Source organism: Hemitrygon akajei, chromosome 3, assembly GCF_048418815.1.
Source record: "Hemitrygon akajei chromosome 3, sHemAka1.3, whole genome shotgun sequence".
Lineage (NCBI taxonomy): Eukaryota > Metazoa > Chordata > Chondrichthyes > Myliobatiformes > Dasyatidae > Hemitrygon > Hemitrygon akajei.
Window position 1 is genome coordinate 71249405 of NC_133126.1, and position 26072 is coordinate 71275476.

Below are 26072 nucleotides of genomic sequence, written 5' to 3' on the forward strand. Positions count from 1 at the left end.
CTAAGTTATTATCATAAAAGAGGTCCCAGGCACCTACCTCTGGAAAATACCCTATTATCTCTCTCCAAACCAAAGAACAACTATTCATCATAATTTTTTCCCCCAAATGCATTTCATAATCACAGTACCATCCTTTCATTTTATGAGCATTTATAGTATTCAATAGGGAATATTTAAGGAAGAAATTCAATTTGTAATATTGTATCTGAGTGTATCGATTTGATTAAATTACTTGTTTGCTGAGGCCATTCAGATGCCACGGACAGTTTGCACTTGTAATGCTTTGCAAAAATGATGCAAGCTTGATCTGCAATTAACTGGGAGAACCAGATACAAATTTTAATAACAAATGTACTTTTTAGAAACATAAAAAACCTATGGCACAATACAGGCCCTTCGGCCCACAATGCTGTGCCAAACATGTACTTACTTTAGAAATTACCTAGGGCTACCCATAGCCCTCTATTTTACTAAGCTCCATATACCTATCCAAGAGTCTCTTAAAAGACCCTATTGTATCCACAATAGAGTCTTTTATTTTTCTTGATGCTATAACATTTGTAATAATTGCAACTAATGTGCTATAAAACAATGGTCACTCTCTCTTGAAGACTTGTGATAGACATGATATTCTCGAATTAGTAGGGAGCTCGCATGGATTTATGTAATGGTATACAGCTTCATGTTTTATTCGTGAATGAAATAACACGAAAAGGATAGTTTAATTTTGTACATGTTTTAGCTGAGATATTGAAAGGCGGCTTTTTGATGGAAAATATAACTGCACAGTGAAATGACGATGGGTTGTGAAAGAGAGGAAAGATTGTAACTTGGCAATTCTGCAAAAAATTAATCTGTCTTGTAAAAATCAAAATCAAACCTCTGGTTCATTTGGATCAGTGCCAAAATGGTGAATACTAAATATCTACCTGATTTTTTTAAAATGCAGAACCATTTATGCTAAATGATTATAATTATTTAGACTTTAAATTGAATTGACCTTGGAATTCTATCACAAGACAACAAAACTATCAGTGTTTCAGAACATTGGCCATGAAAGTGGTGTCCTCTACTGATAAATGGATTGGAAATCGGCTACCCAGGAGTGGAATGGGCCATTAATTTTAATCAGAGGTGATGTGGAAAGGAGAATAGACTTGCCACAATGTCAACAGCCCAGTAGGTGTTAAGAGAGACCACACAACCTTCTCTGTTACTTGTTTTAGCTATTAGTTTAGGTTGGGTGAAGACAGAAAGGCATGTCTAGAATTGAATGACCAGGTCAGCCAAAATATAATGGAGAAATCAGGTGTTGCAGAAATAATAACAGAGAGGCACTTAGATGCAAGGACGCTCCACTGACCGGACAACGGCAGAGCAAGTTGTCAATAGCCAGTTACAATTTTTAAATATCTACTCAGACAATAAACTTGTATGATATTGTATTCTTAGAAATGAATGTGAAAGCTAATGTTTTGTTTTAAAGTAGTGTTACTTGTACCTCTGAATCAATAGGAAGAATTGTTCTGGCTATCATGGTAGCCAAAAAGATACCTGGAACTGGCTTTCCTATTTCTGTTGCTCAAGTCCTTGAGAACCCTCAAAATATTATTTATTTCATTTGGCTGTTTCCCAAATTTTAATAGGGGATTTTTCTGTTTTTGCACTAAGGTGCACGGAATCACATGGACAGTATTAGAAATTAGTACCAGTCAGGAAAATGCTTGTAAAATCAGGCAAATTCATCCAGTGTTGTGCAATGTAATCTTCCTGACTGTGTTTTAAACTTAGTCACACCGTGGGGGAGCTAAAGTAAGATGCAGCCAAGATGACTATTTTATTTCCGGTGTACTGTAACACAATTCCTCACAAAATATGTTACTTTGGAAGTTTAATAAACTGTTTGTATCTTTCTTTAATTTCATTCAATAAACTCAGCTTACTTTTTATGCCAAAATCAAGAACATTTTGTTTCTATTTTGATATATCTATGTGTTTTTAGATACTTACCTGAATAGATGAATGTTCTACATTTAATTAGGGTATTCATTTAATCTTCATCTACTTCAATATTAACATAACTTCAAACTTTATTTGGACAGATGAAGATCAGCTACGCACCAAAGGCTATGACAAAACACCTGACATTATTTTGGAGGTACCAGTTGGTAAGTCTCTGCAGGTTTACATGTTCCCAACCAATAATAAATTTATGAAATGTGCATATTTTCCATTTGTTATATTTTACACATGATTGATATGGTAGCAAATTGCATTGGAAGAACCATTATGAAGCTCTGGTGCTTGTGATTGCAGTCAACCGTATCTCCTTTTCTCTGCTCAATATGCCCTAGGCTGTTAGTTCCCCCACCCTTTGAAAATGTTTGAGGAATTTTTTTTTGCACATTGAGTGGTTAGGATCTGGAATATGCTGCAAGGGATTGTAGTGGGAAGTAGATTCAATTATAGCATTTAATAGACAGCTGAATTAAGTCTCAGAGTAAAGAATTTGCCTAGCTATGGGTAGAGGGCAAAGGAGAGGGATAGCAAGTTGGTTTTCGTAAAGAATCTGCAGGCTCACCCTCAGACCAAATAGCCTCTTCCTATGTTGTGTCATTTTGTGATTCCTTTTATCGACCACTCCTTTACTATGGAGCCCATTTTGTACACTTGTCATCTTTCTGTCCTCGAGAGCTCATTAAATTTCTTCTTCCAGTCTTGCATCTTGTTTCATAAAGTTTCTTTTTCATTCTATTTACCATCTATTTGTAGGGTAGATAGTAAAATCATTTGTTGCGATTGTCACTCTTGGGATAGACATATTAAATGTATTTTTGTTATTGCAAATTATTTGTTTGCAAGACAAGCTGGAAAAGCTATCACTTAACAAGCGCCATAGAAACAACGAGAACAAAAATACTTGAGCAGCGCACAAAATGCCAGAGGAACTCAGCAGGTCAGGCAGCATCAATGGAGGGGAATAAACAGCCCTTGTTTCAGGCCAGGAGTCTTCATGAGAACTGGAAAAGAAGGGGTCAAAAGCCATATAAGAAGGTAGGGTGAGGAAGAGGAGTATAAGCTGCAGGTGATAGATGACAGCAGATGGGTGGGTGGAGGGGGGGGTAATGAAGGAATGTAAGAGGCAATAGGTGGAAAGAGTAAAGGGCTAAAGAAGGAGGAATCTTCATTGGAGAGGTTAGTGGACCTTGAAATAAAGAGGAGGAGGTGGGGAACCAATGAGAGGTGATGAGTGGATCATGAGAAAAAGGAGTGAGAAGTTAACCAGAATGGGGAATGGATAAAGAAATAAGGGGGGTGAAGAGAAATAAAAAGGGGGGAGTAATTATCTGAAGTTAGCAAAATCGATCTTTATGCCATCAAGTTGAAAGCCAACCAGGTGGAATATGAGGTGTTGTTTCTCTAACCTGATACTGACCTAATCATAGATGTAGAGGAGGCCATGGACCGACATGTTGGTCGTACTCTTTCCCATTTCCACACCACCTTCTGATTTGTGCTCCCTTCATTTCCAGTCCTGATGAAGGGTCTCAACTTGAAATGTTGACTATTTGTTACCCTTCATTGTTGACTGGTCTGCTTTGTTCCTGTGGTATCTTGTGTGTGTTGCTCAAGATTTCTACCATCTGCAGAATTTCTTGTGTTTAAGAGAAATCACTTTTTGATTTCAACCCAGCAATCTCAAACTTGCAATAAAACATGCTGATGCAATGTTTCACCTCATCTTCAATGACTTTCAGCTGATATCTTTCATGTAGTAATTAGATGTATAATAAAGACACAACATTAATAACAACACAAACTTTCCATTCCACTTTTGTAAGACTTTTGAAAGATCTTCCAGTATAACAAAATGGACTCTTGACCTTATTGTCTACCTGCAAAACAATTTCTCCCTAACTGTAACACTTTATTCTGCACTTTTATTATTTTATCTTGTACTACTTTAAAGCACTGTTGTAATGAATTGATCTGTATGAACAGTACATAAGTCAAATTTTTCACTGTACCATCGCACAAGTGACAATAATAAGCCAATTTACCAATAATCAGAGCAAAACGTAGAAATTGATATGAAATCACTTGAGTAAATATGAAATAGTTTTAGTGCAATAGAAGTTTACCACACAGAATGATGCAGTTTTGCCTGTTGTGGCAATATCTTAAATGGAGCAATCCATAAATAATTCCACTGCTGTGCTATTTCCCAGTGCAACAAGTGAATTGGGGAAACTGGAGAAGAATAAAAAATATCTTTATTTTCATTTCCCAAATATGTTAATGCCTTTACATTCTTCATGTAGGTAAGTGACTAAAAAGTTGAAATGAAGTGTAAATGCTTTGAATCATGATTACTGGATCAAGTGATAGTTGTCTTCTAATATAGTATATTTTACAGTTTGAGAGCTATAGAAATGGGGATTTGGTCTAGAATAATCATGAATATTTTGACAATGATGCATTTTTAACTTCACAGAAATGGAGAATTTATGAATATGTTTTCTGAATTGTTCATCTTCCCCTATCATAGGAAAGATTTCTTTCACCCAAAACAGACTGATTGTGATGCTTTAATGCCCTTGCTGTTTTGAGTTATTATTGTTGCTTTGAAACCTGATGTTGTGTTGTATGGTGGGTTAACCACTGGCTTCATACTTCAGTTCACACAGAATTTTGGCCTGTTATTTTGTTAGCCATGTCTAAAAAAATGACAGACCAAAGTTCTATGTTAACTGATGTATGAAGCCCATGGTTAACTCACTATACTACACAACATCTGTTTATTTTGTTTCTCTGACTTTCTGAAGCACTGTTCTTTATATGAAGAGCTTCTGCTTTAAGTTTCAAATTGGTTACTTTTTGCTTACATCAGAATATTACATAGGCTTCAAAAGAACTGTGAAATGTTAAAGATGTCCAAAGGTGTAGAAAGGTACAATATCAATACGAATATAAAAATTCTAATTTTAAAGTTGTTGTTTTGTTCTAGGAAAAGTATTGTAATCTTCTCTCATAATTACCTCAATTTTCTTCATTATTTTAAATATCTACTTTGTATTTGCTTTCTAATATTTGGTGAGCATAATCCAGGTTTTTCATCTCATCAGAGCTCACCTACTTCATTTCCTGCTTATTATTCTACTCATCTGCCTAACATTTTACCATGGCAAGTACAATCTGCTTAATGCATACTACCTGTAAACCATTCTCAGTCCTTCATGGTGACCATGCCCAAGTCTCTGACAGTTTTGTCTTGAGTGGCTATTAGCATACAGTTCATTACTTGGGTGTGATAATACATTCACTAAGCCTTTTTTTAAGGTAGCCTGAGTGAGTGAGTGTGTGTCTGTCTGTCTGTGTGCGCGCACACAAAAAGATGAATCTTAGTGTTGTATTTGATTTACCTACTTTGAACTTTGATAAACAGAAAGAGAGCATTTATTATAAATTAGCATTGATCAACCCAAAATTGTGGGTTGAATGGCCTATCCAGAGCTGTATTGTTCTGTTCTAAGCCATTGTAGAAATTATGGAAGTTAGGGAAAAATAACTATAATCTAGGAGAACCTTTTTGTTGCTTGAAGAACAGTTTCCGTGCATTAATATATTTTTGCTGTATGATCACAAATTTGACTACCAGAGTGATAACTGTGGAAAACCCAACAAGAGACCAAAGAAGCTGTTGTCTTCTTGTATTCACTGTAATGTAAATATTCCAAAAACACATTCAAATGGGACATGAAAGATATATCCATTTATTGAACAAATGAGACATCAGTGTTCTTGTTAGACTGCCTACATGATAAGTTATGATTATCAACCACATTGCAAGTGGTTGCTGCAGCTTGCATCATGAATTGACTTGCACCTTTTCTGTCATTATTTCCCTCAGGTGTAGAGAAGGTGGTGACAGCAAGCAAATAACCTAATTTTGTGTCATATCCTGAAGTAACTCGCATTAAGTACAATTGGTGCCTGATTTGTTTCATGCAACCATACAAGCATCGACAAACTCATTATGTAGCTTTTAAAAAGACAATGTTGGTATTTCATTGATTGTAGTAACACACCTGGTGTCTAGAATTAAGTGTACCTAAGTTTTCCATGGTAAATGGAACAAGTTTGTGAATTGAAAAGTTGTCCCTAAATTTTAAAAAATTAGTTGTGATATACAACCATATTATCTACCACTCATCCTGTGGGATGTACTGAAATTCCTTGAGGTCACCAGGTGGGTTCAAAGAATCAATTGATCTCATTTATTTATCAGATCTGAGTAACATTCTACATGCCAAATTACCCAGTTTACTTTCTTTAACTTTATATTCATGATGGAACCCCTGACACTGTCAACAAGCTCCCACAAGTCTGTATCCTGCATTACTGCTCCCAACAAATAAATCGGGATTTGATATCTGTTTCATCCATATTTTTGCAGATCTTAAGTACAGAAGTAATGATACCTAGTCAAAATAATTTCTTTGTCTTTCTTGAGCAGCAATGCCACCAGTGATTCTATATTATATGAAATATTCTGCTTTACACCCTTGCCTACATTGGGGTTCCAATTCTGGCAATATTTAAGTCTTAAAACACTTGTCCTTATTTTTTTTAATTCTTTCATGGCCATCAGCCCCTGCTAACTCTAGTTCACAATTTCCAGGGATATCGCGAGTCAGTTAATTCATGCCTTGCATTCATTATGCTAATTGTACATCAAATGTAGTGTGGTTTTAGCTCAATTTAGGCTGTGATATTTGCTTTTAAATTCTTCAAACTTCTTAAAGCCTTTCTCTTTGAGCAAGGTTTTGCTTGTTTAATTTTGTATTATGTTCGTTTTGAGTTAGAATTATGAGTTGATGATGCTCTTGACAAGTTCTTTGAGTATTTTGCTATATTCAGATTAAACATAGCACCTGTTGATTTTGAAATAAAAGTCTTAATTTACACTTAATCTGTGTTTAAACCGTGTGCATAGCAGTAAGAATTCTTCAATGTTGGGTCAAGGAAGCACACCATTGCCTTAATCCAAAGGTGAGGGATCTCCATTAGAGTGTGCTATTCTGTTGTTACATTCAAACTACTGTAAATCACAGTGCCATCAAGTCTGTGAGCAAATGTATAGCTGCAAAAACTATTTGTTTAAATAGCAATATGGTGAAGTTTTGTTTGGAGGGTTAGTGGTTATTCCAGTTCATTTCTGTTGGGTATCCTACCACAATCCCAAAAAAAATTAGAAATGTTTTTGTAACTCTTTGAATTGTGTGTCCTCTAAACATTGTGCATCATTTATCCGTGACAATTAATCTAACTGGTTGCTTCTGAACAATATCAGTGGCCTGAATTAAGCAGGCTGCTAGTTTTTGGTTGATATAATGTAAATAAATCATTGTCCCACAGGAAGTTCAAGGGCTTGCTGAGTTGTATATGCTGCATTTTTTTTGGCCCATGCATGTTTGGCAAATAGTATTTGCAATCACTGCCGAACAAAGGAAATTATATTAATGACAACATTTTTCGCTTGCGAACTGGAGGAGTGAAAAGAAAATAAATAACAATATATTGATTATCTATTCTTTTGTTTCAAATTGCTTTGGATGGATTAAGAAATTATCTTTATTTGTCTGTCAAAGCTGACATTAAATCAATCAACATATTTAAATATATGATAAAGATAACAAGATATTCTGCAGAAGCTGGGAATATGGAGCAACACATGAAAAGCTGAAGGAACTCGGCAGATCACGCACCGTCCATGAAGAGGAGTAAACAGTCGATATGCCAGGCTGAGACCCTTCATCAGGATATTTGCCCAGCTTTCTAAATTTTTACCAAATTAATTTCTGGGAATGTCATAAACAAGAGAAAATCTGCACATTCTGAAAATCCGAGCAACACACACAAAATGCTGGAGGAACTCAGCAGGTCAGGCCACATCTATGAAAAAGAGAAACCCATCAGCAGGACTAGAGAAAAAAGACTGAGGAGTAGATTTGAAGGGTGGGGGAGGGGAAAAAGAAATGCCAGACAATAGGTGAAACTTGGAGGGGGAGGGATGAAACAAAGAACTAGGAAGTTGACTCGTGAAAGAGACAGAAGCTCATAGAAGAAAAAAGGGGGAGGAGCACTAGAGGGAGGCAAGGAGATAACATGAGAGAGAGAGACAAGGCGATGGGAAATGGTGAAGGAGGGGGGCATTACTGGAAGTCTGAGAAAACAATGTTCATGCCATCAGGTTGGAGGCTACCCAAACAGAATATAAGGTGTTGTTCCTCCGACCTAAGTGTGGCTTATCCTAACAGTGGAGAAAGCCATGGATGGATATATCGGAATGGGAATGGGAAGTGGAATTAAAATGAGTGACCACTGGGAGATCTCACTTGTTCTGGCAGTCGAAGCAGTCTCCCAATCTATGTCAGGTCCAATCTACTCTTCAGCTTTTTTTCTTCAATCCTGCGAAAGGTTTCTGCCCGAACCGTTGACTGTACCTTTTTCCATAGATGCTGCCTGGCCTGCTGAGTTCCTTCAGCATTTTGTGTTTGTTGCTGGGAATGTCATTCCTTGATTTATAAACAAAGACTATATCCAGAATTCTACAGAAAGGTAAATGGATAATTCCACCAAAAGTTGACTTTTTTGCCCAGCAGCCTTTATTGAGACTGGAAAGGAAAGTGGCAGAAGCCAGAATAAGAAGGTGGGGGAAGGGAAAGAGTACAAGCTGGCAGAAGATAGCTGAGAGGGAAGATGGCTGGGTGGAGGGAAAGGGTGATGAAATAAGAAGTTGAGAAGAGATGGATGGAAGAAGTAAATGGCTGAAGAAGAATTCTAATAGGAAAGGACACTGGACCATGAAAGAATCAGAAAGAGGAAGGTAACTAGAGGAGGTGATAGGCAGGTGAGAAGGTAACCAGAATGAGGAATGGGAAAAAAAGAGAAAAGGAGAACAGGAGGGGAATACAAGCAAGTGATAGGTGAGATCAGGGGAAGGTGGGTGGGTGGGAAAGGCATCAACTTTGCCTCAAACTTCCACCCTGCTCTCAAATTTACTTCGTTCATCTCTGACACTTCTCTTCTTTTTCTTGCTCTACCTACCTCCATCTCTGGAGACAGACTATCTACTAACATATTTTACAAACCAACTAACTCTTGTAATTATCTTGACTATACCTCTTCCCACACTGTCAGTTGTATGCATGCTATTCCCTTCGCTCAGTTCTTCTGTCTCTGCAGCAGCTGTTCTCAAGATGTAGCTTTCCATTCCAGACTATCTGAGATGTCCTCTTTGTCAAGTAAAAGCATTTCCCTAACACTACCATTAATGCTGCCCTCACCCACATCTCCTCCATTTCCCACACATCTGCCCTTACTCCATCCTCCCACCATCATAACAAGGTTCCCCTTGTCCTTATCTACCACCCCAGGAGCCTTCATATCCAGCACATCATTCTCAGTAACTGCCGCCATCTCCCAGCAGGATCCTAACACTGAGCACATCTTTCCCTCCCTTGCCCCCCAGTTTTTACGCAACTCCCTTGTCCACTATTCGTTGATCTCTGTACTGGTACTTACCCTGCATATGTGACAAGTACTATACCTGCCCTTACATCTCCTCCTTCACGACCATTCAGGACCTCAAATGATCCTTCCAAATGAGCTGAATTGCACCCATAAGTCTGCTGGGGTTATCTGTTGTATCACAAACAGGAGAAAATCTGCAGATGCTGGAAATCCAAGCAACACACACAAAATACTGGAGGAACTCAGCTGGCTAGACAGCACCTATGGAAAAACGTATAGTCAACGTTTCATACCAAAACCTTGGCAGGTTTCAACCTGAAACGTCGACTACTTTTTTCCATAGATGCTGCCTAGCCTGCTGAGTTCCTCCAGCATTTGGTGTATGTTGCTCATCTATTGTATTTGGTACTTCCAATGCAGTCTCCTCTACATTAGTGAGGCATCATGCAGTTTGGAGGGTTACTTTACTGAGCACCTGAGCTCTGCCTCTGCAAAAGGCAATATCTCCCAGTTGCTACCCATTTCAGTTTGAATTGAATTGACTTTATTATTTACATTCTTCATATACACTGAGTAAAAATCTTTACGTTACGTCTCAATCTAAATGTGCAATTTAAAGTCATTTATAACAGTATGTACAACGGGACAGTCGATATAACATAGAAGTACAATTGTATCAGCATGAATTAATCAGTCTGATGGCCTGGTGGAAGAAGCTGTCCCGGAGCCTGTTGTCCCTGGCTTTTATGCTGTGATACTATTTCCTGGATGGTCACAGCTGGAGCAGTTTGTGGTTGGGGTGACTCTGGTCTCCAATGATCTTTCGAGCCCTTTTTACACATCTGTCTTTGTAAATGTCCTGAATAGTGAGAAGTTCATATCTACAGATGCACTAGGCTGTCTGCACCACTCTCTGCAGTTGAAGGAAGTAGTTTCCGTACCAGGCAGTGATGCAGCCAGTCAGGATGCTCTCAGTTGTGCCCCTGTAGAAAGTTACTTGGATTTCGGGGCTCATACCAAACTTCTTCAACCGTCTGAGGTGAAAGAAGTGACGTTGTGCCTTTTTCACCACACACCCAGCATGTACAGACCACGTGAGATCCTCGGTGATGTGTATGCCGAGGAACTTAAAGCTGTTCACCCTCTCAGCCCCAGATCCATTGATATCAATAGGGGTTAGCCTGTCTGCATTCCTCCTGTAGTCCACAACCAGCTCCTTTGTTTTCGCGACATTGGGGGAGAGGTTGTTTTCTTGACACCACCGTATCAGGGTGATGACTTCTCTGTAGGCTGCCTCATATATTATTCGAGATTAGGCCAAACAGTGTAATGTCATCAGCAAATTTAATTAGCAGATTGGAGCTGTGGGTGGCAACACAGTCAAGGGTATGCAGAGATTAAAGGAGGGGGCTTAGTACACAGCTCTGAGGGGCTCCTGTGTTGAGGGGCAGAGGTGACTCACTCTTACAACCTGCCAGTGATGTGACAGGAAGTCCAGGATCCAGCTACACAAGGCAGGGTGAAGGCCGAAGTCTCTGAGCTTCTTGTCGAGCCTGGAGGGAATTATGGTGTTAACTGCTGAGCTGTAGTCTAAGAACAGCATTTTCACACAAGCATCTTTCTTCTCCAGGTGTGTAAAGATGGTGTGTAGAGCTGTGGCTATTCAGTCATCTGTTGATTGGTTGTGTCGGTAGGCGAATTGTAAGGGGTCCGGTGTGGGTGGTAGCATGCTGCAGATTAGTCCTTGACCAGCTTCTCAAAGCATTTGCTTATTGTTGAGGTGATTGCGACATGAAGGCTGTCATTCAGACATGGTCTTCTAATTTCCATTCTGACATGTCTAACCATGGCCTCTTCTACTGCTATAATGAGGCCAAACACGAGTTGGAGGAGCAGTACCTCATATTCCTTTTGGATTGTTTCAGGCCTGATGGCATGAAAATCGATTTTTCTAATTTCTGGTAATTTATTGCCCTTCCCCTTTGGTCTTTTTCCATTTCCTCCTTTTTTCACCTCCCTCTGGTTCTCCACCTTCCTTTTCTTCCATGGTCCATGCCCTCTCCCATTAGATTCCTCCTCCTCCTGCCCTTTATCTCATCCAACTATTACCTCCCGGCTTCTTACTTCATCCTCCCTACCCCCACCCAACCACCTTCCCCCTTACTTACTTTCACCTATTACCTGCAGTTTGTATTCCTTCCCCTTCCCCCACATTTTTTAATTCTTGCCTCTGAACACCCCCCCCTTTCCAGTCCTGATGAAGGATCTCAGTCTGAAACATCAACTGTTTATTCCTCTCGATAGATGTTGCCTGATCTGCCGAGTTCCTCCTACATTTTGTGTGTGTTAAACAATGCAATATTCCTGATTTGTGGTCTATCTGTAGTTGTAGAGTGTACTATCTACAAGATGGACTGCAACAGCTAGGGCAAATTTCCTTGATTGTATCACAGAAACTCACAACCTCAGTTACTAAGAGAAATGAGGCCAACAAGCCCATAATCGAATCACCCTTCCAGTTGTAGATGTATCACCATTCCCTCAGTCTTGCTACTCAAGATCCCAGTCAAATCTACCTAATAACCCGCAAAGGCACTACTGTTCTCACTGCTTTTTCAAGAGCAGCGTGGAGTCAATGATATATATTCTGGTTTATCAGCAATATCTGAACTAAAAAATTGAAAAGAATTGTATAAAGTTGCAATCTGCTGCATTTACCGGTAGTCAGTCTGACACTGTAAGCAGACCATGCACAAAAAAGTGGCTTATTTTTTATCCCCAGTAAAGGAGTCAGTAATTAACAATTAATCTGCATTACTGGCTATCACTTTTCCAAATATATGCTGGTGCTTCTTTACAGTGGTGTATTGGGTCAGGCAGGAACTCAGGATGATGATATCTCAAGTCCTTGCGTTGAAACCTAGAGACATTTGAATGAGAACGGCTGTAGCTAGAGATCAGATCCAGAGTACATTTTTAATGAACTACTGAATTGAAAGTGACTTTTATGCATGTTTAATATTATTTTCGACTATTTTCCACTGTAAAATCTGCAGGAAGGCACAACAAACACTACATGATGACTTGCCTGGAATAGCTAGGGTGTTACCTGTGTAACTTGACCCCAGTATTTCTATGGATTTTAGATAAATGAATTTGAGAATTGGTCTGATGCCAAGAGAAAAACAAATTATTTTTGCTGCAGTAAGAATGAAATGCATCTAAATCTGACTACAGATTACTATGGAAGTGAGGGGAAAAATAGAGATCAAATGTGACGGCTGATCAAAATGGAATGATAGATTGGCGAGAGGAGACAAAAAGAAGGAACTTCAAAAAATAGAGACTTTCTAAGAGTGAATGCTTGAGATTGATGAACAACAAGAGAGATCATGTATATTTTTACTTCATGTTTGAGCAATGTTATTGCATTTGTTATAAGTAGAGATATTCTTTATGAATATTTGGAATTTTAATTTTCACAATAATGCCACTTTTTACAATATATTTTTAACTACAAGGGAAAGGATGCCATTCTACAGAAAAACAAATTGATAATTTCACAAATTAGGCTCCACATTATACCAACATGATTCATGGAAGTATTACCAAATAAATGGTATAATTTTGCAATGACTTCCAGGAAGACATATTGGAACAGATATGTGGTCAAAGAGAGGTTTTAAAAAGCATTTAAAAGGGGAGTTGAGAGTGGAGATACATATCTCAATTTTATCATCCCTCTGTCTCTTTAATCATTTTAATGGTAAAGTTCAGATTACACTAATCTTATATCCAGTGGAAATCCCAGTTGTTACAGTCTAATTGTTAGGGTTTTCCTGGCATGAATAGTAAAATTGAGACCAGAGGTTTTTATAACATTTTGAATTAAATTTCAACTTCATTTCTCAGCTTGCAATCATTAGAAAAAGAAAACTGAGCGAGATTATATCAAATTCCTAAACTGCTGACTGTAAACAATCTTTTTGAATTAAATGACAAACATAAAATTCTGGGCTATTTGTTTAAAGTTTAGAAGACTGAAGTGAGATCAGAAAAAAACATTTTCCATCCAGTATTTCATATCTGTCCTGAATAGAACTGCAGAAGAAGCTGTTATTATTATATTAAATTAACCCTTTCCAGAAGAGGAACTGGGCAATAACATAGTTCAAAAAAAAGATTGGCAGTTGTGCATAATTTCAAATGATCAATAATTCTACATGTAGAAATAAGAGTGGCAAGGCTTTTTCACTATCAATGTGACAAGTTTAAGCTCAGAAGTTCTGTTGTGATTACAAATGTTACTTATGAGAATTTCATTAGAAAATTGATTGCATATTTGTCATGTTGTTTACGAAGTTTTTGATTTTGCTTCCGTATCCTCCCTATTCAAATACATGTAGAAATGAGGGGGAAAATAGAGATAAAATATGCAGAAGGCGAAATTTACTGCAAATCAGAGGCCTGGTTTGCCAGTACTGAAGGAGAGCTGAATGACGAAGCCAAGCTCTTAGGAGTCTGAACCATCTGGATCTGATTCATTTTCTGGTCCCTAAGGTCCTGATACTCCAATCCACACAGCCTCGACTGATATCTTCCCTTCTCCCTCACTTCCTGGGCATCTCAGTACCACAATGGGCATTGTGTTCAACAATGGTGTATTAATGTTTCTTGTCATTTGGTATTTTATAAAGAAAGACATTTCTTTCTATGTATACTGTAGCATCATGGGTCAACCTCTTTTTTTACACAGCTGTAGTGTGAATGCCCTTCTCATCTGTTCTTGTGATGATGACTGGGGGACAAATAGCTGCTTAGGCTCCAAAGACAAAGAACTGTTGCTTTTTCAATAAATCCTAATATTCTGATTGAGTGCAGGCTATAATCAGAATCAGAATCAGGTTTATTATCATGTGACATGAAATTTGTTAACTTAGCAGCAGCAGTTCAATGCAATACATAATCTAGCAAAGAGAGAAAAATAATAAATAAACAGGTAAATCAATTTGGTATATTGAATAGATTTTTAAAAATGTGCAATAACAAGAATACTGTATACAGTGTTAAAAAAGTGAGGTAGTGTGCAAGGGTTCAATGTCCATTTACAAACCCCATTTCCAGAAAAGTTGGAATATTTTCCAAAATGCAATAAAAACAAAAATCTGTGATATGTTAATTCACGTGAACCTTTATTTAACTGACAAAAGTACAAAGAAAAGATTTTCAATAGTTTTACTGACCAACTTAATTGTATTTTGTAAATATACACAAATTTAGAATTTGATGGCTGCAACACACTCAACAAAAGTTGGGACAGAGGCATGTTTACCATTGTGTTACATCACCTTTCCTTTTAATAACACTTTTTAATCGTTTTGGAACTGAGGATACTAATTGAAGTAGATTTGCAATTGGAAATTTTGTCCATTCTTGCTTGATATAAGACTTCAGCTGCTCAACAGTCTGTGGTCTCCGTTGTCTGATTCTCCTCTTCATGATGCGCCATACATTTTCAACAGGAGATAGATCTGGACTGGCAGCAGGCCAGTCAAGCACATGCACTCTGTCTACAAAGCCACACTGCTGTAGCCCGTGCAGAATGTGGTCTGGCATTGTCCGGCTGAAATAAGCGTGGACGTCCCGGGAAGAGACGTCGCCTTGATGGCAACATATGTCTCTCTAAAATCCTAATATACGCCTCAGAGTCAATGGTACCTTCACATACATGCAACTCATCCATGCTGTGGGCACTGATGCACCCCCATGCCATCACAGATGCTGGCTTTTGCACCTTTCGCTGATAGCAATCAGGATGGTTGTTTTCATCTTTGGCACGGAGAACTCAACGCTCGTTTTTTTCCGAAAACTAGCTGAAATGTGGACTCATCTGACCACAGCACATGGTTCCACAGTCTTTCGGTCCATCTGAGATGAGTTCGGGCCCAGAGAACTCGCCAACATTTCTGCTTAGAGTTGATGTATAGCTTCCTCCTTGCATAATACAGTTTCAAGTTGCATTTCTGGATGCAGCGATGGACTGTGTTAAGTGACAGTGGTTTTCCGAAGTACTCCCGAACCCGGGTGGCTATAATTGTCACAATAGCATGGCGGTCTCAAAGATCACGCGCATTCAACAGTGGTTTCCAACCTTGCCCTTTACGCACTGAGATGTCTCTGAATTCTCTGAATCTTTTCACAATATTATGTACTGTAGATGTTGAAAGACTTCAATTCTCTGCAATCTTGCGTTGGGAAATGTTCCTTTTGAACTGACTAACAATTCTCTCATGAATTTTGGCACAAAGGGGTGAGCCATGACCCATCCTTGCTTGCAAAGACTGAGCCTTTGATGGACGCTACTTTTATACCCAGTCAAGCCTGCTTAATGTGGAGTCTTCCAAACCGGTGTTACTTGAATATTCTGTGCATTTTTCAATCTTATTTTAACTGTCCCAACTTTTGTTGAGTGTGTTGCAGCCATCAAATTCTAAATTTGTGTATATTTACAAAATACAATTAAGTTGGTCAGTAAAACTATTTAAAATCTTTTCTTTGTACTTTTGTCAGTTAAATAAACGTTCACGTGAATTAACATATCACAGATTTTTGTTTTTATTGCATTTTGGAAAATATCCCAACTTTTCTGGAAATGGGGTTTGTAGAAATCAGATGGCAGAAGGGAAGAAACTGTTCTTGAATCGCAGAGTGTGTGCCTTCAGGCTTCTGTGTATTTCCTACCTGATGGTAACAGTGAGAAAAGGACATGCCCTGGATGCTGGAGGTTCTTAATAATGGACACTGCCTTTCTGAGACACAGCTCCCTAAAGATGTCCTGGGTACTTTGTAGGATAGTGCCCAAGATGGAGCTGGCCAGATTTACAACCCTCTGCAGCTTCTTTCAGTCCTGTGCAGTAGCCCCTCCATACTAGACAGTGATGCAGCCTGTCAGAATGTTCTCCATGGTACAACTATAGAATCTGTATGGATTTGAATAACATATTCCTCCCTAGTTTGCTAATTGTGTAATTTTGGGGGTTTTCTTCTTGATCTTTATTTCAAGCTAACTGAAAAGAAGAGATGATGGCATTGGAGTGTGTGTGGGTAATATTTGTGTTTGTAGAGGCATCAGTAATAAGAGTTTTTAAAAGAAAGTATGGGATCTAACTTATAAAGCAGATGGGTTTCTCTAATAATTCTTGATGTTAACCTGTTCACTTTGCCATGTAATGTTCGAATATTTAATTGAAAATTGAGTAATGTAATATTTATATGTTCTGTTTAATTATAGCTGTTGAAGGTCATGTAATTCATTGGATTGAAAGCAAAGCCTCGTTTGGAGATGAATGTAGTCACCAATCGTACTTGCAGGACCAATTCTGGAGCTACTGGAACAGGTGCCTTTTGTATAAAACATTTTTCTTGTACAAATGGTGCTGTTTACATGTTTTCTGAGAAAACACTGTCCTCAATAGTTCCGTGCTAATTATACTTGAAGGTTCAACCCTTCATTGTATTGAAATCTCCTTTGAAGTTCATTTCAACATATTTTATAAATCCCTGGCTACAAAATTGACATCCATCATAGGAGAACTATGTACAGTAATTATTACTGGCATCAAAGTCTTAACAATGCATCTAATGAATTCTGCTAATTCTGAGCAACTGGAAAAGGGAATATTTATCCCAGTTCCACATGAACCTATACTTTCTGAAAAGTAGATAGTGGCCCATATTTTTGCAGTTATTGTGACAATGAAACTATTGGTTTTCAGCATTATTATGCATTGAGGCTGAGAGCAAGTTTGAGGTTTCCATATATGCTTGGTTTAACTCAGAAATCCCAAAGTTACTGTCACCTAATTAATTCAACTAATTTTATTGTGTGTTGTTTAAATTAAAGAGCATATATGTGATTCCACAGATACAGCAATAGAGTAGGAATAAAATCTGGCATCAGGCAAAGCAACAGACAACACAATGCTTTACACTGGCAGAGGACACAATCAAAATGTGAGAATAGTCAGCACAAGGTACATGTTAGTTCCAAATATGTTGCACCTGGTGATAGCAAAAGGATAAAATTAAGTTAATAGTCATTCTTTAATTTTGATTATAAACTGCATACATAAAGTAATTTAGGTGGAAACGTTCTTTCTTTTGCCTTGTATTCTAAATTGTCCAAATCTTCTTCTTTATAAAAGGTGTAGAGTTATCGGAGGTTAGAAATGAGTGAATTAAGAAGGAGCTTGCTTTCTTTCCTTTAGAATCAGAATGCACACAGCGTAAAGAATAAAATGGATTATCTTGAAATTCAGCTGCAGGTTGGCAAGTATGACTTTGTGGCCATCTCTGAAACTTGGCTAAAGGATGGCTACCATTGGGAGCTGAACGTTCAAGGATATACGGTATATCAGAAAGATAGGTTAGTAGGCAGAGGGGCTGGTGTGGCTCTGTATATAAGAAATAATATTAAATCGTTGGAAAGAGATGACATAGGATTGGAAGGTGTAGGGTCTCTATGGATTAAGGTAAAAGGGCCCTAATGGCAGTTGTATACAGGCCTCCAAACAGCAGTGGGGATGTGCATTACAAGTTACAGCAGGAGATAGAAAAGGTGTGTCAGAAAGGCAATGTCATGATAATCGTTGGAGATTTTAACATGAAAGTGGATCCGGAAAACCAGGTCAGTACTGGACCTCGAGAGAGAATTTGTAGAACGCCTTAGGGATGGCTTTTTAGAACAGCTTGTTGTTGAGCCTACTAGGGGATCAGCTGTGCTGGATTGGGTGTTGTGCAATGATCTGGAGATGATAAGAGAGCTTAAGGTTAAGAAACACTTAAGGAACAGTGATCACAATATGATTGAGTTCACATTGAAATTTGAGAAGGAAGAAATACAATCCAATGTGTTGGTATTTCAGTGGAATAAAGGAAATTACAATGGCATGAGAGGGGAACTGGCCAAAGTTGACTGAAAAGGAACATTTGCAGGAAAGACAGCAGAGCAGCAATGGTTGAAGTTTCTGTGAAAAATGAGGGAAGTACAAGACAGATATATTCCAAATAAGATTTTTTCAAAGGGAAGAAGTACACGACAAGTGAAGTCGCGAGCCAAAGTAAAATCAAAAGAGAGGGCATACAAGGAAGCCAGAGCTAATAGGACGATTGAGGATTGGGGAGCTTTTAAAAACTTGCAGGAGGAAACTAAGAAGGTCATTCAGAAGGAAAAGATGAATTATGAGAGGAAGCTGACAACTAAGAAGATACTAAAAGCTTTTTTAAACACATAAAAGGTAAAAGAGAGTTGGGTAGATATACGACCAATAGAAAATGACGCTGGAGATATTGTAATGAGAGATGCAAAGATGGGAGAGGAACTGAATGCGTATTTTGCATCAGTCTTCACAGTGGTAGACGTCTGCAATATACCGGACATTCAGGAGTGTCAGGGAAGTTAAGTTTGTGCAGTGAAAATTAAGCCTGAGAAGGTGCTCAAGAAGCTAAATAGTCTGAGGGTGGATAAATCTCCTGGACCTGATGGAATGCACCCTCAGGTTCTGAAGGAAGTAGCTGGAGAGATTGCGGAGGCATTAATGATGATCTTTCAAGAATTAATAGATTCTGGCATTGTACCGGATGAATGGAAAATTGCAAATCTTACTCTGCTATTTAAGAAGGGTGGGAGGCAGCAGAAAGGAAACTATAGACCTAATAGCCTGATATCAGTGGTTGGGAAGTTGTTGGAATCGATTGTTAGGGATGAGATTACAGAGTACCTGGAGGCAAGATAGGCCAAAGCCAGCATGGTTTCCTGAAAGGAAAATCTTGCCTGTCAAACCTATTGCAATTCTTTGAGGAAATTACAAGCAGGGTAGACAAAGGAGATGCAGTAGACGTGGTATACTTGGGTTTTCAGAAGACCTTTGACAAGGTGCTGTACGTGAGGCTGCTTAGCAAGATAAGAACCCATGGAATTACAGGGAAGTTACTAGCATGGGTGGAGCATTGGCTGGTCAGCAGAAAACAGAGAGTGGGAATAAAGGGATCCTATTCTGGCTGGCTGCTGGTTACCAGTGGAGTTCCACAGGGGATGGTGTTGGGACTGCTGCTTTTTATGATGTATTTCAATGATTTGGACTATGGGGTTAATGGATTTGTGGCTAAATTTGCTGATGATACAAAGATAGATGGAGGAGCAGGTAGTGTTGAGGAAACAGAGAGCCTGTAAAGAGACTTGGATAGTTTAGGGGAATGGGCAAAGAAGAGGCAAATGAAATACAATGTTGGAAAGTGTATGGTCATGCACTTTGGTGGAAGAAATAAACGGGCAGACTATTATTTAGATGGGGAGAGAATTCAAAATGCAGAGATGCAAAGGGACTTGGGAGTCCTTGTGCAGGATACCCCAAAGGTTGACCTCAAAGTTGACTCATTTGTGAAGAAGGCGAATGCAATGTTGGCATTCATTTCTAGAGGTATAGAATATAAGAGCAGGGATGTGATGTTGAGGCTCTATAAGGCACTAGTGAGACCACAGTTGGAGTATTGTGTGCAGTTTTGGGCTCCTTATTTTAGAAAGGATATACTGACATTGGAGAAGGTTCAGAGAAGATTCATGAGAATGATTCCAGGAATGAAAGGGTTACCATATGAGGAACGTCTGGCAGATCTTGGGCTGTATTCCCTGGAGTTCAGGAGAATGAGGGAGGATCTCATAGAAACATTCAGAATGTTAAAAGGCCTGAACAGATTAGGTATGGCAAAGTTATTTCCCATGGAGGGGGATTCTAGGACAAGAAGGCACGACTTCAGGATAGAAGCACGTCCTTTTAGAACTGAGATGCGGAGAAATTACTTTAGTCAGAGGGTGGTAAATATGTGGAATTTGTTGTCATGAGCAGCAGTGGAGGCTAAGTCATTGGGTGTACTTAAAGCAGAGATAGAGAGGTGAGACAGGGCATCAAAGGGTATGGGGTGAAAGCAGAGGAGTGGGGATGACTGGAAGAATTGGATCAGCCCATGATTGGACGACACAGCAAACTCGATGGCCCAAATGGCTTACTTCTGCTCCTATATCTTATGGTCTTATGTTCTTAATCAGGATCAGGTTTATTATCACCGGCATGTGATGTGAAATTTGTTAACTTAGCAGCAGCAGTTCAATGCAATACATAATCTAGCAGAGAGAAAAAAAATAATAATAATAAATGAACAAGTAAATCAATTACGTATATTGAATAGATTTTTTTTAAAAAGGTGCAAAAACAGAAATACTGTATATTTTTTTAAAAAGTGAAAAGTGAGGTTGTGTCCAAAGATTCAATGTCCATTTAGGAATTGGATGGCAAAGGGGAAGAAGCTGTTCCTGAATCACTGAGTGTGTGCCTTCAGGCTTCTGTACCTCCTACCTGATGGTAGCAGTGGGATAAGGGCATGCCCTGGGTGCTGGAGGTCCTTAATAATGGACACTGCCTTTCTGAGACACTGCTCCTTGAAGATGTCCTGGGTACTTTGTAGGCTAGTACCCAAGATGGAATTGACTAGATTTACAACCTTCTGCAGGTTCCTTCAGTCCTGTGCAGTAGCCCCTCCATACCAGACAGTGATGCAGCCTGTCAGAATGCTCTGCACGGTACAACTATAGAAGTTTTAGCGTGTATTTGTTGACATGCCAAATCTCTTCAAACTCCTAATAAAGCATAGCCACTGTCTTGCCTTCTTTATAACTACATCAATATGTCAATATGTTGACACCAGGTTAGATCCTCAGAGATCTTGACACCCAGAAACTTGAAGCTGCTCACTCTCTCCACTTCTGATTCCTCTATGGGGATTGGTATGTGTTCCTTCGTCTTACTGATGTTGAGTGCTAGGTTGTTGCTGCAGCACCACTTCCCTAGTTGGCATATTTCACTCCTGTACACCCTCTCGACACCGCCTGCGATTCTACCAACAATGGTTGTATCGTCAGCAAATTTATAGATGATATTTGAGCTATTCCTAGCCACACAGTCACTTGTATTTAGAGAATAGAGCAGTGTGCTAAGCACACACCCCTGCGACAGTGTTGATTGTCAGCGAGGATATATTATCACCAATCTGCACAGATTGTGGTCTTCCCGTTAGGAAGTGGAGGATCCAATTGCAGAGGGAGGTACAGAGGCCCAGTTTCTGCAACTTCTCAATCAGGATTGTGGGAATGATGTTATTAAATGCTGAGCTACAGTCGATGAACAGCATCCTGACATAGGTGTTGTGTTGTCCTGATGGTCTAAAGCAGTGTGGAGAGCCGTTGAGATTGCGTCTGCCTTTGACCTATTGTGGCGATAGGCAAATTGCAATGGGTTCAGGTCCTTGCTGAGGCAGGAATTCAGTCCAGTCATGACCAACCTCTCAAAGCATTCCTCACTGTTGATGTGAGTGTTACCGGGTGATAGTCATTAAGGTAGACCACATTATTCTTATTGGGCACTGGTATAATTGTTGCCTTTTTGAAGCAAATGGGAACTTCTGCTTGTAGCAGTGAGAGGCTGAAAATGTCCTTGAATACTCCTGTTAGTTGATTGGCACAGGTTTTCAGAGCCTTACCAGATACTCCCTCGGGACCTTCGGCCTTGCTAGGGTTCACTCTCTTTAAAGACAGCCTGACATCAGCCTCTGAGATGACGATCACAGGGTCATCAGGTACAGCAGGGATCTTCACAGCTGTAGTTGTTTTCTCTCTTTCAAAGCATGCATAGAAGGTGTTGAGTTCATCTGGTAGTGAACTATCGCTGCCATTCATGCTATTGGGTTTTGCTTTGTAGGAAGTAATGTCTTGCAGACCCTGCCAGAGTTGTTGTGCATCCAATGTCGCCTCCAACCGCATACGAAATTGTCTCTTCGCAAATAGCCCTCCACAAATCATACCTGGTTTTCTGGTACAGGCCTGGGTCGCCAGACTTGAATGCCACTGGAGTGGAAACAGCGATAATTCGTTTAAACGCATTAAGACATGTTTATTGACTGTACTGACCTTGGAAACAGTTGTTCTGTTTAGTTGTATCAGGCTGAAACGGGAATATATAATTGTATCCACTGAAAGCACTGCTGCAACTCGAGTTGTGCTAGGCGCTCCGGAAGCAAAATCTGGGAAGTTAACTCGTGTGTTTATAAGCCAAATTACTTTCTTATATATTTACAGTGTTGATAGCTGCCAATGATTGTTACAACCCAAGAGTTATTGCTCTCTTGTTTTACTTATGGCTTCAATACAATTGCAAACTTTTAGGAAAAAAAGCAAATTTATTTACAGCTCTGTTGATATTGATTTATTTTTTGGTTAACTAGAATTAAATTGTAGTTCCTAATGATATGAGGATGACTGGCAGTAAGAGTTTGGTTTATTCTTGATATGAGCGACCACTAAAGTAAGGACAGTTGTGTAGGAAAAAAAATTACAAATTCCCATAAAATTATTGAAAATGTGCTTTCTGTACCATCCGAAGTTAAATCCAATTAACAGGAGCCAAATATGTATAGTACACAGTTTGCCTCAAACATGATTTTGTTAACTCTAAATGTTGGAAGAGGATAATAATTGTAATTTGTCCAAAATGCAGACAGCTTACCACTTGTAACAAATTAGTTGGCCATAATGAACACAAACTTGATTAAAAGCTGAAAAAGAAAGCAATAAAATTATTAATTCATTGGAAGAGGTAGTATGGCAATGGGAGAGAATATGGTCTTGAATGATCTTAAGTGTGACCTTGTATGATAAAATCAGTCAACTGTTTTCTTCACCATGCTTTTTTGTGGCCTGGTTCTGGTTCTTCATTTGAATGTCTGTAACGTGGCCTTGAAGAATAGAATGCTGCCATGTTATGGGATGTGAGAGAGAGTAAAGCACTGTGACTTGTAGCAGTAAGGATGATTAAAGATTTTACAGGGTGACAAATGATTGCATGTCTTCAATAATTAACTTGATTGAAAAATCTCTTTTTAAATATTTCTCTGATTTCTTTGTGTAATATTTGTGAGATCATAATTCTTTTGGAAAAATCAGATCTAATGATTTACACAATCTTGTTTTGTGCCCAGGGCTGCATGACTAATTTAGATTTGGGATAATTTTGGCATAGGTACTGATCGACTTGATAATCTTTTTATATTTTCCTTGATACTATTTTTCTCCTTCATTCTCTCTCCAGTGTAAACAGTTTTTTCTGCAGTCTTCAAGTTCTTCACTATATGTTCCATATTTTGGGCCTGTTAGGTTACATATTTTTTCATTTATTTGCTGTTCTTTATAATTGCACAGTTAGAGCAATAAGGATGCCAGGCAGGATAGTGAAGTGCTCCTCTTGTGGGTTGTGAGAGGTCAGGGAGACCTCCAGTGTCACTAACAACTACACCTGTGAGAAGTGCATCCACCTGCAGCTTCTAACACTCCCTGTTAAGTACTTGGATCATTTGGGAGTCTGAGACAGGACATGTAGAGATGTGGTAACTCCCAAGGTGCAAGATACAGGAAACTGGGTGACAGTCAGGGGGGAGAAATGGGTTAAGCAGCCAGTGCGGAGTACCCATGTGGTCATCCCCCTCAACAATAGGTATACCACTTAGGATATTGTTTGGGGGTGGGGTGGAACATAGCAGAGGAAAGTCAGATCTCTGGCATTGTGGCTCAGAGGAGAAGTGGGGAGAGAGATGAGCTGTGATGATAGGGTGCTAGTAAGTTAGGGGAGCAGAAAAGAGGTTCTGTGGATGAGAATGAGATTCTGGATAGTATGTTGCCTCCCAGGTGCCAGGGTCTGGGGCATCTTGGATCAAGCCCTTAGCATTCTTAAGTGGAAGGGTGAACAGCCAGAGGTTGTGATACATATGGATATCAATGACATAGGTAGGAAGATGGTCAAGATTCAGCAAAGTAAGTTCAGGGAGTTAGCTGCTAAATTAAAGGACAGTACCTACAGAGTTGCGATCTCAGGATTGCTACCTGTACCAGAAATAAGAAGATCATTCAGTTTAACACATGGCTAAGGAGTTGGTGTAGGAGGGCGGGCTTGATATTTAGATCATTGGGCTCCCTTGCAGGGAAGATGGGACCTGTACAGAAGAAACATTTTGCACCTAACCTGCAGGGGGACTAATATCCTAGTGGGAAGGTTTGCTAGTACTGCACAAGTGGTTTTATTCTAAAGTTGCAGGGGGTTGAGAACCACAGTTCTAGAACAGTGGAGTGGTTGTACAGACAAATGTTGTTAAGACCACAGACAAAGACAGGAGGGATTAAAGGAGGAGAGGGCGTTACTTCTCAGGGAAAATGTCATGGCAGTGCTCAGTCAGGACAAACTGGAGAACTCATCCAGTGAGGCTTTATGTGTGGAACTGAGAAATAATAAAGGTATGACTGCATTAATGGAGCTATATTATAGATCATCCAGCAGTCCCCAGAATTAAGAGGAACAAATTTGTAGAGAGATCACAGCCTGTTGCAAGAAACATAAGGTTGTGATAGCAGGTGATTTTAACTTTCCACATACTGACTTAGACTCCCATACTGTAAGAGGACTAGATGGGATAAAGTTTACCAAATGTGGTCAGGGGAGTTTCCTTAATTGGTACATAGAAGTCCCAATGAGAGAGTGTGCAGTACTTCATTACCTACTATGGAATAGGGCAGGGCAGGTAACAGAAGTTTTTGTAGGGGAACACTTTGCATCTAGTGATCATAATGCCATTATTTTCAAGGTAATTATGGTAGGGATAGGTCTTGGTCCTCGAGCTGAGATTCTAAATTTGAGAAAGGCCAATTTTGATGTTATCAGAAAGGATCTGTCAAATGTGGATTGGGGCAGGCTGCTTTCTGGCAAAGGTGTACTTGGTAAGTGAAAGGCCTTCAAAAGTGAAATTTTGAGAATACAAAGCTTGTATGTACCTATCAGAATAAAAGGCAAGGATAACAGGTTTAGGAAACCTTGATTTCTGAGAGATATGGAGACCCAGATTAAGAAAAAAAAATAGAGGTGTTTAGCAGGTGTAGGCACGTACAAACAAATGAGGTAGTTAAATATAAGAAATGCAAGAGACGACATAATAAAGAAATCAGGAAGGCATGAGGTTGCTCTAGCAGACAATGTGAAGGAGAATCCTACGGGCTTCTGCATATATGTTAAGCAAAAGGATTGCAAGGGACAAAATTGGTCTTCTGGAAGATCAGAATGGCAGCCTATGTGTGGAGCCCAAAGAGATGGGGGAGATCATAAATGGATTTATTTGTATTTACTCTGGAAGTGGACACAGATTCTGTAGAACTGAGGCAAAGCAGCAGCAAGGCCATACACCCTATCTAGATTACAGAGGACGAGGTGTTTGCTGTCTTAAGACAAATTAAGGTGGACAAATCCCCAGAGCCTGACGAGGTGTTCCCTCAGACCCTATGGAAGGCAAGTACAGAAATTGCAGGGGCTTGAGCAGAGATATTTAAATCATCCTTAGCTACAGGTGAGGTACCGGAGGATTAGAGGATAGTTGATGTTGTTTCTGCT

General features: G+C 39.2%; 1 protein-coding gene across 2 annotated transcripts in view; it reads left to right on the plus strand.

Moving 5' to 3' along the window:
- Nucleotides 1-26072, plus strand: part of cdin1 (CDAN1 interacting nuclease 1) — a 165836-nt gene that overhangs the window by 88822 nt on the left and 50942 nt on the right. For both annotated transcript variants that reach the window (XM_073040099.1, XM_073040100.1), the window contains exons 9-10: nucleotides 2103-2168; nucleotides 16829-16934. In XM_073040099.1, the coding sequence (XP_072896200.1) occupies nucleotides 2103-2168; nucleotides 16829-16934 (172 nt within the window). The remainder of the gene's footprint in view (nucleotides 1-2102; nucleotides 2169-16828; nucleotides 16935-26072) is intronic.